Source organism: Salmo trutta, chromosome 21 (assembly GCF_901001165.1).
Source record: "Salmo trutta chromosome 21, fSalTru1.1, whole genome shotgun sequence".
In the NCBI taxonomy this organism is placed as follows: Eukaryota; Metazoa; Chordata; class Actinopteri; order Salmoniformes; family Salmonidae; genus Salmo; species Salmo trutta.
The window spans coordinates 41,921,743-41,935,756 of record NC_042977.1 but is presented as its reverse complement, the minus strand read 5'-3'; the positions used below and the strand labels follow the sequence as shown (position 1 = coordinate 41,935,756).

Sequence of the window (14,014 nt, the reverse complement as noted above, 5' to 3'; positions counted from 1 at the left end):
CTTACATTGTATCGATGGCAATTTGAATGCACAGATATACCGTGATGAGATCCTGAGGCCCATTGTCGTGCCATTCATCCGCCTCCATCACCTCATGTTTCAGCATGATAATGCACGGCCCATGTCACAACGATCTGTACAAAATTCCTGGAAGCTGAAAATGTCCCAGTTCTCCCATGGCCTGCATACTCGCCAGACATGTAGCCCATTGAGCATGTTTGGGATGCTCTGGATCGACGTGTATGACAGCGTGTTCCAGTTCCCGCCAATATCCAACTTCGCACAGCCATTGAAGAGGAGTGGGACAACATTCCACAGACCACAATCAACAGCCTGATCAACTCTATGCGAAGGAGATGTGTCACGCTGCATGAGTCAAATGGTGGTCACAGCAGATACTGACTGGTTTTCTGATACATGCCCCTACCTTTTAAGGTGTCTGTGACCAACAGATGCATATCTGTATTCCCAGTCTTGTGAAATCCATAAATTAGGGCCTAATGCATTTTTTTACATTTTATTGTGGTTTTTATGTTGAATGACACATCTGGATTCAAAATGTATCACAATTAAATTCAACTTAATCCTAAACCCCTTTGATCATGCCCTCTCCCACAACAACATCCAGAGGTTTTCTACGACATGGACCAGGACAGCATGTGAACTGTGCTGAGAGTTACCTGTGAGGTTTCTGGTACTACAAGTGCTACAGTGTTAACCCTAACGGTGTGTACAGCCAGAAGAGACCGCCTAGGAGGGACATCGGATTCCTCTGGTTGAGAAGAAGCTGAAGGCGTCGGGCGATTGACATGAAGATACAACCTGTAAGTCAAACAGAGTCTTTCACATTATAGTCATAGACATTACTGTGTAATATTACTCAAAGTAAGCAGTGATAATGTACTACAATGTAGGCAAGGGGTGTCAAATTAATTTTGCCCCAGGGGCCGCATTTGGTCTTCACCGAGGTCCAGAGGGCCACACCAAAAATGTATTATATTTCCTTGAAGTCAAAATTTGCCAAAAGTAGTCCTCTGTCCATTACTTTTAGAATTTGTGATGCTTCCTGACTGTCTAGCTTTGTTCAATGAATGTTAGCTAGCTGGACAGAGAGAAGAGACTATAGATGACTGTTAGCTAGCTGGACTGAGAGGAGAGACTATAGATGACTGTTAGCTAGCTGGACTGAGAGGAGAGACTATAGATGACTGTTAGCTAGCTGAACAGAGAGAAGAGACTATAGATGACTGTTAGCTAGCTGGACAGAGTGAACAGACTATAGATGACTGTTAGCTAGCTGGACAGAGAGGAGAGACTATAGATGACTGTTATCAAGCTGGACTGAGAGGAGAGACTATAGATGACTGTTATCAAGCTGGACTGAGAGGAGAGACTATAGATGACTGTTAGCTAGCTGGACTGAGAGGAGAGACTATAGATGACTGTTATCAAGCTGGACTGAGAGGAGAGACTATAGATGACTGTTAGCTAGCTGGACAGAGAGAAGAGACTATAGATGACTGTTAGCTAGCTGGACTGAGAGGAGAGACTATAGATGACTGTTAGCTAGCTGGACTGAGAGGAGAGACTATAGATGACTGTTAGCTAGCTGGACAGAGAGAAGAGACTATAGATGACTGTTAGCTAGCTGGACTGAGAGGAGAGACTATAGATGACTGTTAGCTAGCTGGACTGAGAGGAGAGACTATAGATGACTGTTATCAAGCTGGACTGAGAGGAGAGACTATAGATGACTGTTATCAAGCTGGACTGAGAGGAGAGACTATAGATGACTGTTAGCTAGCTGGACTGAGAGGAGAGACTATAGATGACTGTTATCAAGCTGGACTGAGAGGAGAGACTATAGATGACTGTTATCAAGCTGGACTGAGAGGAGAGACTATAGATGACTGTTAGCTAGCTGGACTGAGAGGAGAGACTGTAAATGTACAGTAGGTCCATTATCATTCCTACACATTTTCGATTTGGTTTTAGTCCTTTCAATGTCAATTGGGCCACATGAGCACATAGATATGTGTGTACATGGTGTTTAAGCATGTGTGTGTGCTGCCTGTGGCCCCGTTCCAAATGCTACACTATTCCCTATGGAGTGCACTACTTTTGACCAGGGCCCATACATTTCTGGTCAAAAGTAGTGTATTAAATAGTGAATAGGGTGTGTGTACATAGTGGCATGTTTCAACACTGTGGCCCAGTGGTTCCCAATCAGGGGTACTAGGATCCCCGGGGGTACTGGAGAAGACTCACAAGACCATAGGCCTACTCAGGGCCAGTTCCAGGCATAAGCGACAAAAGCTTTTTATTTATCAACTTTTTGGGGGAACTCAGTGGGATCTCAACTTACTATTGAGAGTAAGAATAGTAGATCACACCAGGGGCAATTTAGAAATGTGGTTGTGCATCAGCAGTTTCCTCTTGTTATGTCAGTCACTGACAGTCTCTCAATTAACAATATCAGCTAAATGTTTTTAGATTGGTAGTTAGTCTAGCCAGCCCTGATGTCCAGGGGACCCCATTGATTTTGTTAGTAATTCTCACTCAGAAATCTTATTAACATGGCACAAGTCATTATAAAATGCTAGAATTGCAGGAAATTAGCTGTAAATGGGTCCCCCAAAACAAATCTCGCTTAACAACTCAAGCCAAAAGGCTAAAGTTGGCCCTGGGCCTACTGGTAAAATGCACATGAGGGAGTACTTCAGGGGTACTCCTGGCAGAGCAAAATTCAGTTGGTGGTACAGTCATCGAAAAAGGTTGTGAACCACCGCTGTAGCCTGTAATCTGCGTTCCTCCCATTCCACGAAACAGTGTCTCAGCTGCTGTTTGCTTGCTGATAACAACCCTTACAGCAACTGACAGATAAACGGACTTCCTTCCTCTAACTGTGTCATGGTGTTGAGTAAACACAGGAAGTTAACCACTGAAGTCTGAAAGCATCTGTAGATAAAGGCTAAATCGTTCTGCTAATACAGGACTAGTAAAGGCCCAGTGCACTACTTTTGGGGATTTTTTTTTATGTAGACATATTTTTATTTCCTGGTATTTTTCTTCTTCGATTTTTTAGGGGCTTCTGCAGCACCCTCAACAGCCCTGCTTCCCGCAGGTTCTGTACATCATTTAAAATGTTGAGTCCTTAATTAAAAACTGAAGTAGCAAAATCAACCTACAGATGTCAGTGTCGTGTGCTGTTCTTTGGCAGCCTAGCTGGCAATCTGAATTTGCTGTCGTTCGCTGAGGAAGCATACAAATGTCGAACTCAGGACAGGTAAGAGACATGAAAAGTATGTGCAAAGATTATAGAACAAACGTTTTCCCCTTTTATAAGTGGTATGTGTTTTTGTTTGTTAAAGTTAACGGTAAACGGCGGATGCACGTTGTGGTGAAGGCAGAACAAGTCACAGGCTACCTGTAGTTTTTTCAGTAATGCTGATAGGTGCACTGCTGCTGCCGTTGATTTATGCTACGTTGGCCCAACGTTATCCACGGTGCATGGGCACTGATGCAAAAAGCGCTGACATTATGGAAGGTCAGGAAAACAAACGCTGCTGACTACCGTATCCCTGTTTCATCATTTTAGCAAGTCACTTTTGTCTATGTGCCAACAGCACAATATTGGAGGAAATGAATCCCATAATGGTGTTGACCTTGAAACAGTTTATATTCCACATTGGCTACTGAGAAAATATATCCAGGGATATATTCAGTGAAACAGGGATGAGATGTTTTGTCAGCTTGTCCTCTGTTTAATGGCCATGAGTTTCTCTCTGAACCTGGCCTTCTGTGTTGTCAATTCTAGGGAGCTACTGTGAAAGTCAAATACATATCTTTGTTTACTTTCCTTCACAGGGGTTGATACAGAGAATGCATGCATAGTTGTTATATAACTTAAGTAGACCTAGTACATCAATAGCAGTGGCGGTCGATGGCAGGACAATACATGTTTTATGAGCATGGCCTTCTTTCTATTACAGCATATGTGATGACTGTCATTCATATGCCATTTCCCCAGCTCAATGTAACAATGATAGGTTTAGGCTACTACATGATACTTGAATTTGCCCTATACCCATCATAAGGTCGCTACAACCTAACCTACAAACATATATACAGTTGAAGTCAGAAGTTTACGTACACCTTAGCCAAATACATTTAAACTCAGTTTTTCACAATTCCTGACATTTAATCCTTGTAAAAATTCCCTGTTTTAGGTGAGTTAGGATCACCACTTTATTTTAAGAATGTGAAATGTCAGAATAATAGTAGAGAGAGTGATTTATTTCAGCTTTTTTTTCTTTCATCACATTCCCAGTGGGTCAGAAGTTTACATACACTCAATTAGTATTTAAGTAGTCCTGTGTGGCTCAGTTGGTAGAGCATGGTGTTTGCAATGCCAGGGTTGTGGGTTCGATTCCCACGAGGGACCAGTACGGAGAAAAAAAAATGTGTGAAATGTATGCATTCACTACTGTGAATGGATAAGAGTGTCTGCTAAATGACTTAAATGTATTTGGTAGCATTGCGTTTAACTTGGGTCAAATATTTCGGGAAGCTTCCCACAATAAGTTGGGTGAATTTTGGCCCATTCCTCCTGATAGAGCTGGTGTAACTGAGTCAGGTTTGTAGCCCTCCATGCTCGCTCACGCTTTGTGATGGCCACTCCAATACCTTGACTTTGTTGTCCTTAAGCCATTTTGCCACAACTTTGGAAGTATGCTTGGGGTCATTGTCCATTTGGAAGACCCATTTGCGACCAAGCTTTAACTTCCTGACTGATGTCTTGAGATGTTGCTTCAATATATCCACATCATTTTACTTCCTCATGATGGCATCTATTTTGTGATGTCCCTCCTGCAGCAAAGCACCCCCACAACATGATGCTGCCACCCCCGTGCTTCACGGTTGGGATGGTGTTCTTCGGCTTGTAAGCCTCCCCTTTATCCTCCAAACATAATGATGGTCATTATGGCCAAACAGTTCTATTTTTGTTTCATCAGACAAGAGGACATTTCTTCAAAAAGTACGATCTTTGCCCCCATGTGCAGTTGCAAACAGTAGTCTGGCTTTTTTTATGGCGGTTTTGGAGCAGTGGCTTCTTCCTTGCTGAGTGGCCTTTCAGGTTATGTTGATATAAGACTCGTTTTACTGTGGATATAGATACTGTTGTACCTGTTTCCTCCAGCATCTTCACAAGGTCCTTTGCTGTTGTTCTGGGATTGATTTGCACTTTTCGCACCAAAGTACGTTCATCTCTTGAAGCTCTCAACCTGCTTCACTACAGCAAAACAGTGTGTTTTAATCAGTTACTTGGTGACGTGAATATATTTACTATAGTTTTATCTAAAAAGGATACCTTTTTTTACCGTTTCACTATTTTATTCTTCTGAAATTCACTGAGTAGGATGGTCCTCCCCTTCCTTCTCTGAGGAGCCTCCACTGAACAATAGAGTTGAGAACACCAAATATCAGTCACAGGATCATTTAAATTGATGCCTTCTATAGCAACGGGCCGATCCATTACCATGCCTTCTATAGCAACGGGCCGATCCATTACCATGCCTTCTATAGCAAAGGGCCGATCCATTACCATGCCTTCTATAGCAACGGGCCGATCCATTACCATGCCTTCTATAGCAACGGGCCGATCCATTACCATGCCTTCTATAGCAACGGGCCGATCCATTACCATGCCTTCTATAGCAACGGGCCGATCCATTACCATGCCTTCTATAGCAACGGGCCGATCCATTACCATGCCTTCTATAGCAACGGGCCGATCCATTACCATGCCTTCTATAGCAACGGGCCGATCCATTACCATGCCTTCTATAGCAACGGGCCGATCCATTACCATGCCTTCTATAGCAACGGGCCGATCCATTACCATGCCTTCTATAGCAAAGGGCCGATCCATTACCATGCCTTCTATAGCAACGGGCCGATCCATTACCATGCCTTCTATAGCAACGGGCCGATCCATTACCATGCCTTCTATAGCAACGGGCCGATCCATTACCATGCCTTCTATAGCAACGGGCCGATCCATTACCATGCCTTCTATAGCAACGGGCCGATCCATTACCATGCCTTCTATAGCAACGGGCCGATCCATTACCATGCCTTCTATAGCAACGGGCCGATCCATTACCATGCCTTCTATAGCAATGGGCCGATCCATTACCATGCCTTCTATAGCAACGGGCCGATCCATTACCATGCCTTCTATAGCAACGGGCCGATCCATTACCATGCCTTCTATAGCAACGGGCCGATCCATTACCATGCCTTCTATAGCAACGGGTTGGGGCTCAGAACAGAATAACATCAACAGAACAAAGTGACAGGCGTGGTTTGAGTCAGAGTAACATCCCATTGGGGTCCAGAAAGTGGCACCTCCCGGTGTGTGAGCGGCCCAATGAAAGAGAGAGGGAGGAGTAAGGCAGCAGAGATATGTAGGACAAGCGACGGGTAGGAGCATTGGGCCAGTAACCGAAAGGTTGCTAGATCTAATCCTTCAGCCAATAAAGTAAAAATATGTCATTCTTCTCCTGAGAAAGGCAGTTGACCCCAAACAACAACTGTTCTCCGGGTGCCGATCACATGGATGTCGGTTAAGGAAGCCCCCTGCACCTCTCTGATTCAGAGGGTTAAATCCGAAAGACAACTTTTCTGTTGAATGCATTCAGTTGTACAAATGACTAGTTATCCCCCTTTCCCTTTTATTATCTGATAACTGCCAAACGGCATCTCACTGATCACACCAGTCACCATCCCTCCTCCTGATCACTGATCACACCAGTCACCATCCCTCCTCCTGATCACTGATCACACCGGTCACCATCCCTCCTCCTGATCACTGACCACACCAGTCACCATCCCTCCTCCTGATCACTGATCACACCAGTCACCATCCCTCCTCCTGATCACTGATCACACCAGTCACCATCCCTCCTCCCGATCACTGATCACACCAGTCACCATCCCTCCTCATGATCACTGATCACACCAGTCACCATCCCTCCTCCCGATCACTGATCACACCAGTCACCATCCCTCCTCCTGATCACTGATCACACCAGTCACCATCCCTCCTCATGATCACTGATCACACCAGTCACCATCCCTCCTCATGATCACTGATCACACCAGTCACCATCCCTCCTCCCGATCACTGATCACACCAGTCACCATCCCTCCTCATGATCACTGATCACACCGGTCACCATCCCTCCTCCTGATCACTGATCACACCGGTCACCATCCCTCCTCATGATCACTGATCACACCAGTCACCATACCTCCTCATGATCACTGATCACACCGGTCACCATCCCTCCTCATGATCACTGATCACACCAGTCACCATCCCTCCTCCTGATCACTGATCACACCAGTCACCACCCCTCCTCCTGATCACTGATCACACCAGTCACCATCCCTCCTCCTGATCACTGATCACGCCAGTCACCATCCCTCCTCCTGATCACTGATCACACCAGTCACCATCCCTCCTCATGATCACTGATCACACCAGTCACCATCCCTCCTCATGATCACTGATCACACCAGTCACCATCCCTCCTCATGATCACTGATCACACCAGTCACCATCCCTCCTCATGATCACTGATCACACCGGTCACCATCCCTCCTCATGATCACTGATCACACCGGTCACCATCCCTCCTCATGATCACTGATCACACCGGTCACCATCCCTCCTCATGATCACTGATCACACCGGTCACCATCCCTCCTCATGATCACTGATCACACCGGTCACCATCCCTCCTCCTGATCACTGATCACACCGGTCACCATCCCTCCTCCTGATCACTGACCACACCGGTCACCATCCCTCCTCCTGATCACTGGTCACACCAGTCACCATCCCTCCTCCTGATCACTGATCACACCAGTCACCATCCCTCCTCCCGATCACTGATCACACCAGTCACCATCCCTCCTCCCGATCACTGATCACACCAGTCACCATCCGCCCTCCCGATCACTGATCACACCAGTCACCATCCCTCCTCCCGATCACTGATCACACCAGTCACCATCCCTCCTCCCGATCACTGATCACACCAGTCACCATCCCTCCTCATGATCACTGATCACACCAGTCACCATCCCTCCTCATGATCACTGATCACACCAGTCACCATCCGTCCTCATGATCACTGATCACACCAGTCACCATCCCTCCTCATGATCACTGATCACACCAGTCACCATCCCTCCTCCCGATCACTGATCACACCAGTCACCATCCGTCCTCCCGATCACTGATCACACCAGTCACCATCCGTCCTCCCGATCACTGATCACACCAGTCACCATCCCTCCTCCCGATCACTGATCACACCAGTCACCATCCCTCCTCATGATCACTGATCACACCAGTCACCATCCCTCCTCCCGATCACTGATCACACCAGTCACCATCCGTCCTCCCGATCACTGATCACACCAGTCACCATCCCTCCTCCCGATCACTGATCACACCAGTCACCATCCCTCCTCATGATCACTGATCACACCAGTCACCATCCCTCCTCCTGATCACTGATCACACCAGTCACCATCCCTCCTCCTGATCACTGATCACACCAGTCACCATCCCTCCTCATGATCACTGATCACACCAGTCACCATCCCTCCTCATGATCACTGATCACACCAGTCATCACCACCAGTCACCATCCCTCCTCATGATCACTGATCACACCAGTCACCATCCCTCCTCATGATCACTGATCACACCAGTCACCATCCCTCCTCCTGATCACTGATCACACCAGTCACCATCCCTCCTCCTGATCACACCAGTCACCATCCCGCCTCCTGATCACTTATCACACCAGTCACCATCCCTCCTCCTGATCACTGATCACACCAGTCACCATCCCTCCTCCTGATCACTGATCACACCAGTCACCATCCCTCCTCATGATCACTGATCACACCAGTCACCATCCCTCCTCCCGATCACTCACAGGTATTTCAGTGTGGCTGCTGTAGCTACAGGATCATGTGACGTCAGTGTCACGTGTGTACTGTAACGTAATGTTATGGCTGCATCAAGAATGTAATGACCCTAGTGCCTAGATCAGTGAACTTAATTCCTGGTAGGCCTGCAGGTTTTTGCTCCAACCCAACACTAATCAATCAGATTTAACTAATCAGATTGAACTAATCAGATTGAACTAATCAAGGGCTTTATGATTAGTTGATTTGAGGGATGTTAGTGTAATGTTGGAACAAAAGCCTGCACGCCCAATGGATCTCCAGGTTCAGTACTGAAGAACGTTGCGGCCTAGACTGTAGCCTAAAAATGGATTCACTTCGGAAATGTGCACAGGAAAAACAGTGGTCAGATGACGTATTGAGATGCCAACGCCCTGAAATGATAAGCTGGGCTTTGGAATCTTTGGAAAGGCATTATTACACATTACACATTATTACACATATACCTGTACACTTCACTAACTCTTATCTTTCAGCACCCAGACAACATCTTTAGCTAAATATTTCTCCAGCAATAAATGTCTCCAGCAACTCAAGCTTTAACCATGTGATGTTGTGAAGTGATAGTAATTGTGGCCGTAACTTCTTGCCTTGTCAACAGTGACACCGTAGATCACTCTGATGAAAATGTCTTGGGGTGGAAATTCAATATCGATCGTAAAATCTAAAGATAGTTCCCAAAGGGTCGAGGGATCATTTCTCAGAACATTTGATACATAGCAGATCTGGCATATAAGGCAATTCTACTGCCAATGAAAACCATTAACTATAAAGCATTGTTGTCATGGTTTCAAGGCCTCATAAGCTGTTTTCTAATCGCCGCCAGTGTGTCACATCTCCTCCTGCCACGCCCTCTAGTGCTCATCCGGTGTCTCCTTGACCTGCCGCCACTCCCCCAGTGCTTTTTCCCTTTCCCTCTCTCTCTCTCTGTGTGTGTGTGTGTGTGTGTGTGTGTGTGTGTGTGTGTGTGTGTGTGTGTGTGTGTGTGTGTGTGTGTGTGTGTGTGCGTGTGTGTGTGTGTGAGAGATTGTGTGGGCGGAGACAGGTGTGCTGGAGTCAGAGCAAATCCCTACCAGCTGCAACCTGTTCCATAATCAAGACCTCTACAAATACTCAGTCCTGCCACTTCCACACTGCCAGATCGTAATCTCTGCACAGTCAGTCCATGTTTATAACCGTTTGTTCCTGTTGTGTCTGTTTTCCCTTGCCTGACGCTGTTTTCCTCTCCGCTACAGTTCTGCTGACTCTGGTCCCTGTCTCCAGTCCGACTTCTTGTCAGTCCTGCTACTCTGTCCTGGATTCCCCACTCTACACTACCTTGGATTCCCCTCCGGACCTGCTTACCCTGTCCCCACACCTCTCGCTCCAGCCTCAGCCTCTGCATCTGATTTCCAGCAACCCGCCCGAGCTTCCCCTGGCCTGCACTCAATCTTCCCCCCATGTTTCAATAAATACCTGGTTACTTCATCCCAGTCTCCTCGTCTGAGTCTGCTCTTGGGTTCACCTGTTCCGCTTCGCGTGACACTGTGAATGTTTTGAAACCCTGAAAATGTATGTTGGCTCATCTTTATGCATTTGTGTTTTCAAATAATGACTTACAGTATAAAGCCATTATGCTAGCATGGACTTTAGTTTCTACTGCCAATGTTTTTCAGGCCTCACCCCTACTTATCATCGCCTCTGCATCATTATGATGCAGTAATCATAGGCTATCTGTTTTTCTTGTCTCTCTTTCTCTCCTCTCCCTTCTCCTCCTCTTCTCTCTGTTGACTGGAGAAAGTGTTTGTTGACGTTTGGGCTCAGAAGAGGAGTCGTGTGTTATTTATGGTGCATGGCGCAATGTGATTGGCTAAAGAGAGAGATATAATTATGCCTGGCGGGACTAGCCAGTCCGGGAAATGCAGTAGGTTCTGTGTGGAGTTCGCCGGTTGCTAGGCGATGGTGGTGGATCCTGGGGTGTATGGAGAGATTGTTTTTAGACCTAAGTGGCGCTGTGGCTGTTGCCTGGTCCCCCTTCCCTGGTTATCTCCCCAGATAGACCCATTCACCTCTGATCCCCTATCTATTATAGCTGTGGTGCTAGCTGTCGTCATGATGCATTGGAGGGATAGTTCAAGCCTGAATCTATTTTCATGGAATTATATGGTGCAGATCTTTCCCGTTTATTCTGGATTGAGGCCTGCAGATTTGTACTAATGGATTTAGGGTTTACAGAATAGATTGGAATATGGACACAACCCCGGCTCAGCTTCCGGTTAACCGGCAACCCTCTGGTTACTGGCCAGTCTATCTAACCTTCAGGCTACCAAGCTGCCACCTCAAAACATTTGACCTATCCAATTAAATCAGTTGTATTTTTGGGTGTTTAAATAACTATTACAATGCCATAGAGTTTTATAATGGATACGATTGAAGACATGACATTGAAATGTATCAGGATGCTCTGCTCACTCCAACCTGACAAGATACTGTATTCTATACTACCTATTCTATACTATCTATTCTATCATTCTATACTATCTATTCTATCTATTCTACACTATCTATTCTATACTACCTATTCTATCTATACTATAATTCTATTCTATCATTCTATACTATCTATTCTATACTATAATTCTATTCTATCATTCTATACTATCTATTCTATTATATCTATTCTATACTATCTATTTATTCTATTATATCTATACTATCTATTCTATACTGTCATTCTATTCTATACTATCTATTGCATCTTAGCCTATGCCCCACTGACATTGCTCATCCACATATTTATATATTATTATTCCATTCCTTACTTAGATTTGTGTGTATTAGGTATTTGTTGTGGAATTGTTAGATATTACTGGACTGTCGGGAACTAGAAGCACAAGCATTTCGCTGCACTCGCATTAACATCTGCTAACCATGTGTAGGTGACCAATAACATCTGCTAACCATGTGTAGGTGACCAATAACATCTGCTAACCATGTGTAGGTGACCAATAACATCTGCTAACCATGTGTAGGTGACCAATAACATTTCATTTGAAGATTATGGGAAGGATCTCAATGTGTACCTCCTCACCCCTGTTAACTCTCCTGTTACCCTTATTCCCTATCCCCTATCCAATTACATCACCTTTACCCCCGCCCGCCTGCCCCACACCCCTCTTGACTCTGATTGGTGCTGAGCGGAGGCCTCAGCTTGTTTGATGCTCTAAAAAGTGACCGTGTTGTAGCCCGGAATGACCTGCGCTGGTTGGCAAGTCACTCATCTGCACCATGCCATTAGTAATGTATCACCAGCATGGAGGATGATGCATTAAGTTTAATCAACGTTAGGCTGAATTAACCGCGGGGGCTTCCCCAAGCCCAACACTACAGGAGATACGACTGTAATGTCATGTATTATTGATGTTGCCTACCTCCTACCCTGGGACTCTTAGGGGTTGTTATGTTATTGCAGGGTCTGCACGGTCGATAGCTGTTGTTGTTGAGTTGATGGACTCCCACAGCTGGCTGACTGTAACGTCTCTTCTCTTCAAGGCCTAATTCTGATGGATGGATGTGTATGGATTATAAATGACAATGTACCGTGATAAAACCAGGAACGGTGGATTTTAGGATTCTGAGAATAATGCACTTACACAACACCTGCAAAGTCAGCATCTCCAGGCGAGTTATTTTAAAAAGTTAGAATGAATTGTAATTTTGGAAAGTGCTGCTGGAATGTGGAGACTGATAGATTATAGAAACATTATACTGTAGCTACATGTCCCTCCTTTATATAAATAAACTAATTACAGGGTGGTGTTGTAGAGAAGTGATGGAGCGTGGTTTCAGTAATGGGATTATGGCTGGTGTGAATAGGGCTTTCCCAGGGCTTTCCTAATATTATCGGGTCTGGTGACACTGCGCTGGCAGCCATCTTGGCTTTTTGAGGGGGTACAAAAGATGGGGGGCTCCTAACCCTCCCACCCACCATGCCTAATCCTGTTTTTATATTCATAGCATGGATTATGTGATCATGTTTCTTTAATAACCAGTGTATCGTCACATGGTGACATGACATAAATATTGTAACATGATATTGTAATCCCCATCTTAATTCTGTTATTTAAAACATGCTCTGTAATAACCATGGGAATAATAACTGTGATATGCCTATCATATTGGTGAGGTTGAAACATTGCCTGGCCTTCATCGCTAATGCTACTCTGACTTAAAGTGGTTGAGATTAGATTGAAGTTATTATAATTTACTACTTATATAACCTATTGCCTGCAGTATTTTAGAGTCCATTTTGTTTTCTGACCTGATTATAGGCTTTAATGCTCAAAATGTCTCTTAATTCTGATGGATTTAAGGTTGTCCTGCAGTGAAGCAAACACTGAAATACGTTAAGTAATAAGTGACTACTGAAACTCATTATTTAATAAATACTATTACTACTAAACTACATTTAGATTAAAGTATTTTGTCAGAAGGTTTTAAAAGGGAAAAGCATTGAGAAATGGAAGAATAACAGAGAGGGAAAAGCATTGAGAAATGGAAGAATAACAGAGAGGGAAAAGCATTGAGAAATGGAAGAATAACAGAGAGGGAAAAGCATTGAGACATTGTATTCTCTCTCTTTCAGTCTTCTGATGCTACATTGATCTGGTCTGCTGGGAACGTGAACACGTATCTGGGGACAAGGTCACTTCTGTCGCCGATGTAAGAGAGGGAGTGCAGAGAGAATGATAGAGAGAAATAGTGTGAGACAGACATGCAGGCAGGCAGGCAGGCAGGCAGGCAGGCAGGCAGGCAGGCAGGCAGGCAGGCAGGCAGGCAGGCAGACAGACAGACAGACAGACAGACAGACAGACAGACAGACAGACAGACAGACAGACAGACAGACAGACAGACAGACAGACAGACAGACAGACAGACAGACAGACAGACAGACAGACAGACAGACAGACAGACAGACAGACAG

At 45.2% G+C, this 14,014-nt stretch overlaps 1 protein-coding gene across 1 annotated transcript; it reads left to right on the top strand.

Moving 5' to 3' along the window:
* Positions 1–642: 642 nt before the first annotated feature.
* Positions 643–6,340, top strand: LOC115156468 (histidine-rich glycoprotein-like). Its single transcript, XM_029703889.1, has 2 exons — positions 643–659; positions 5,521–6,340. The coding sequence occupies exons 1-2, from the start codon at positions 643–645 to the stop codon at positions 6,338–6,340; spliced, it is 837 nt and encodes a 278-aa protein (XP_029559749.1).
* Positions 6,341–14,014: the final 7,674 nt, after the last annotated feature.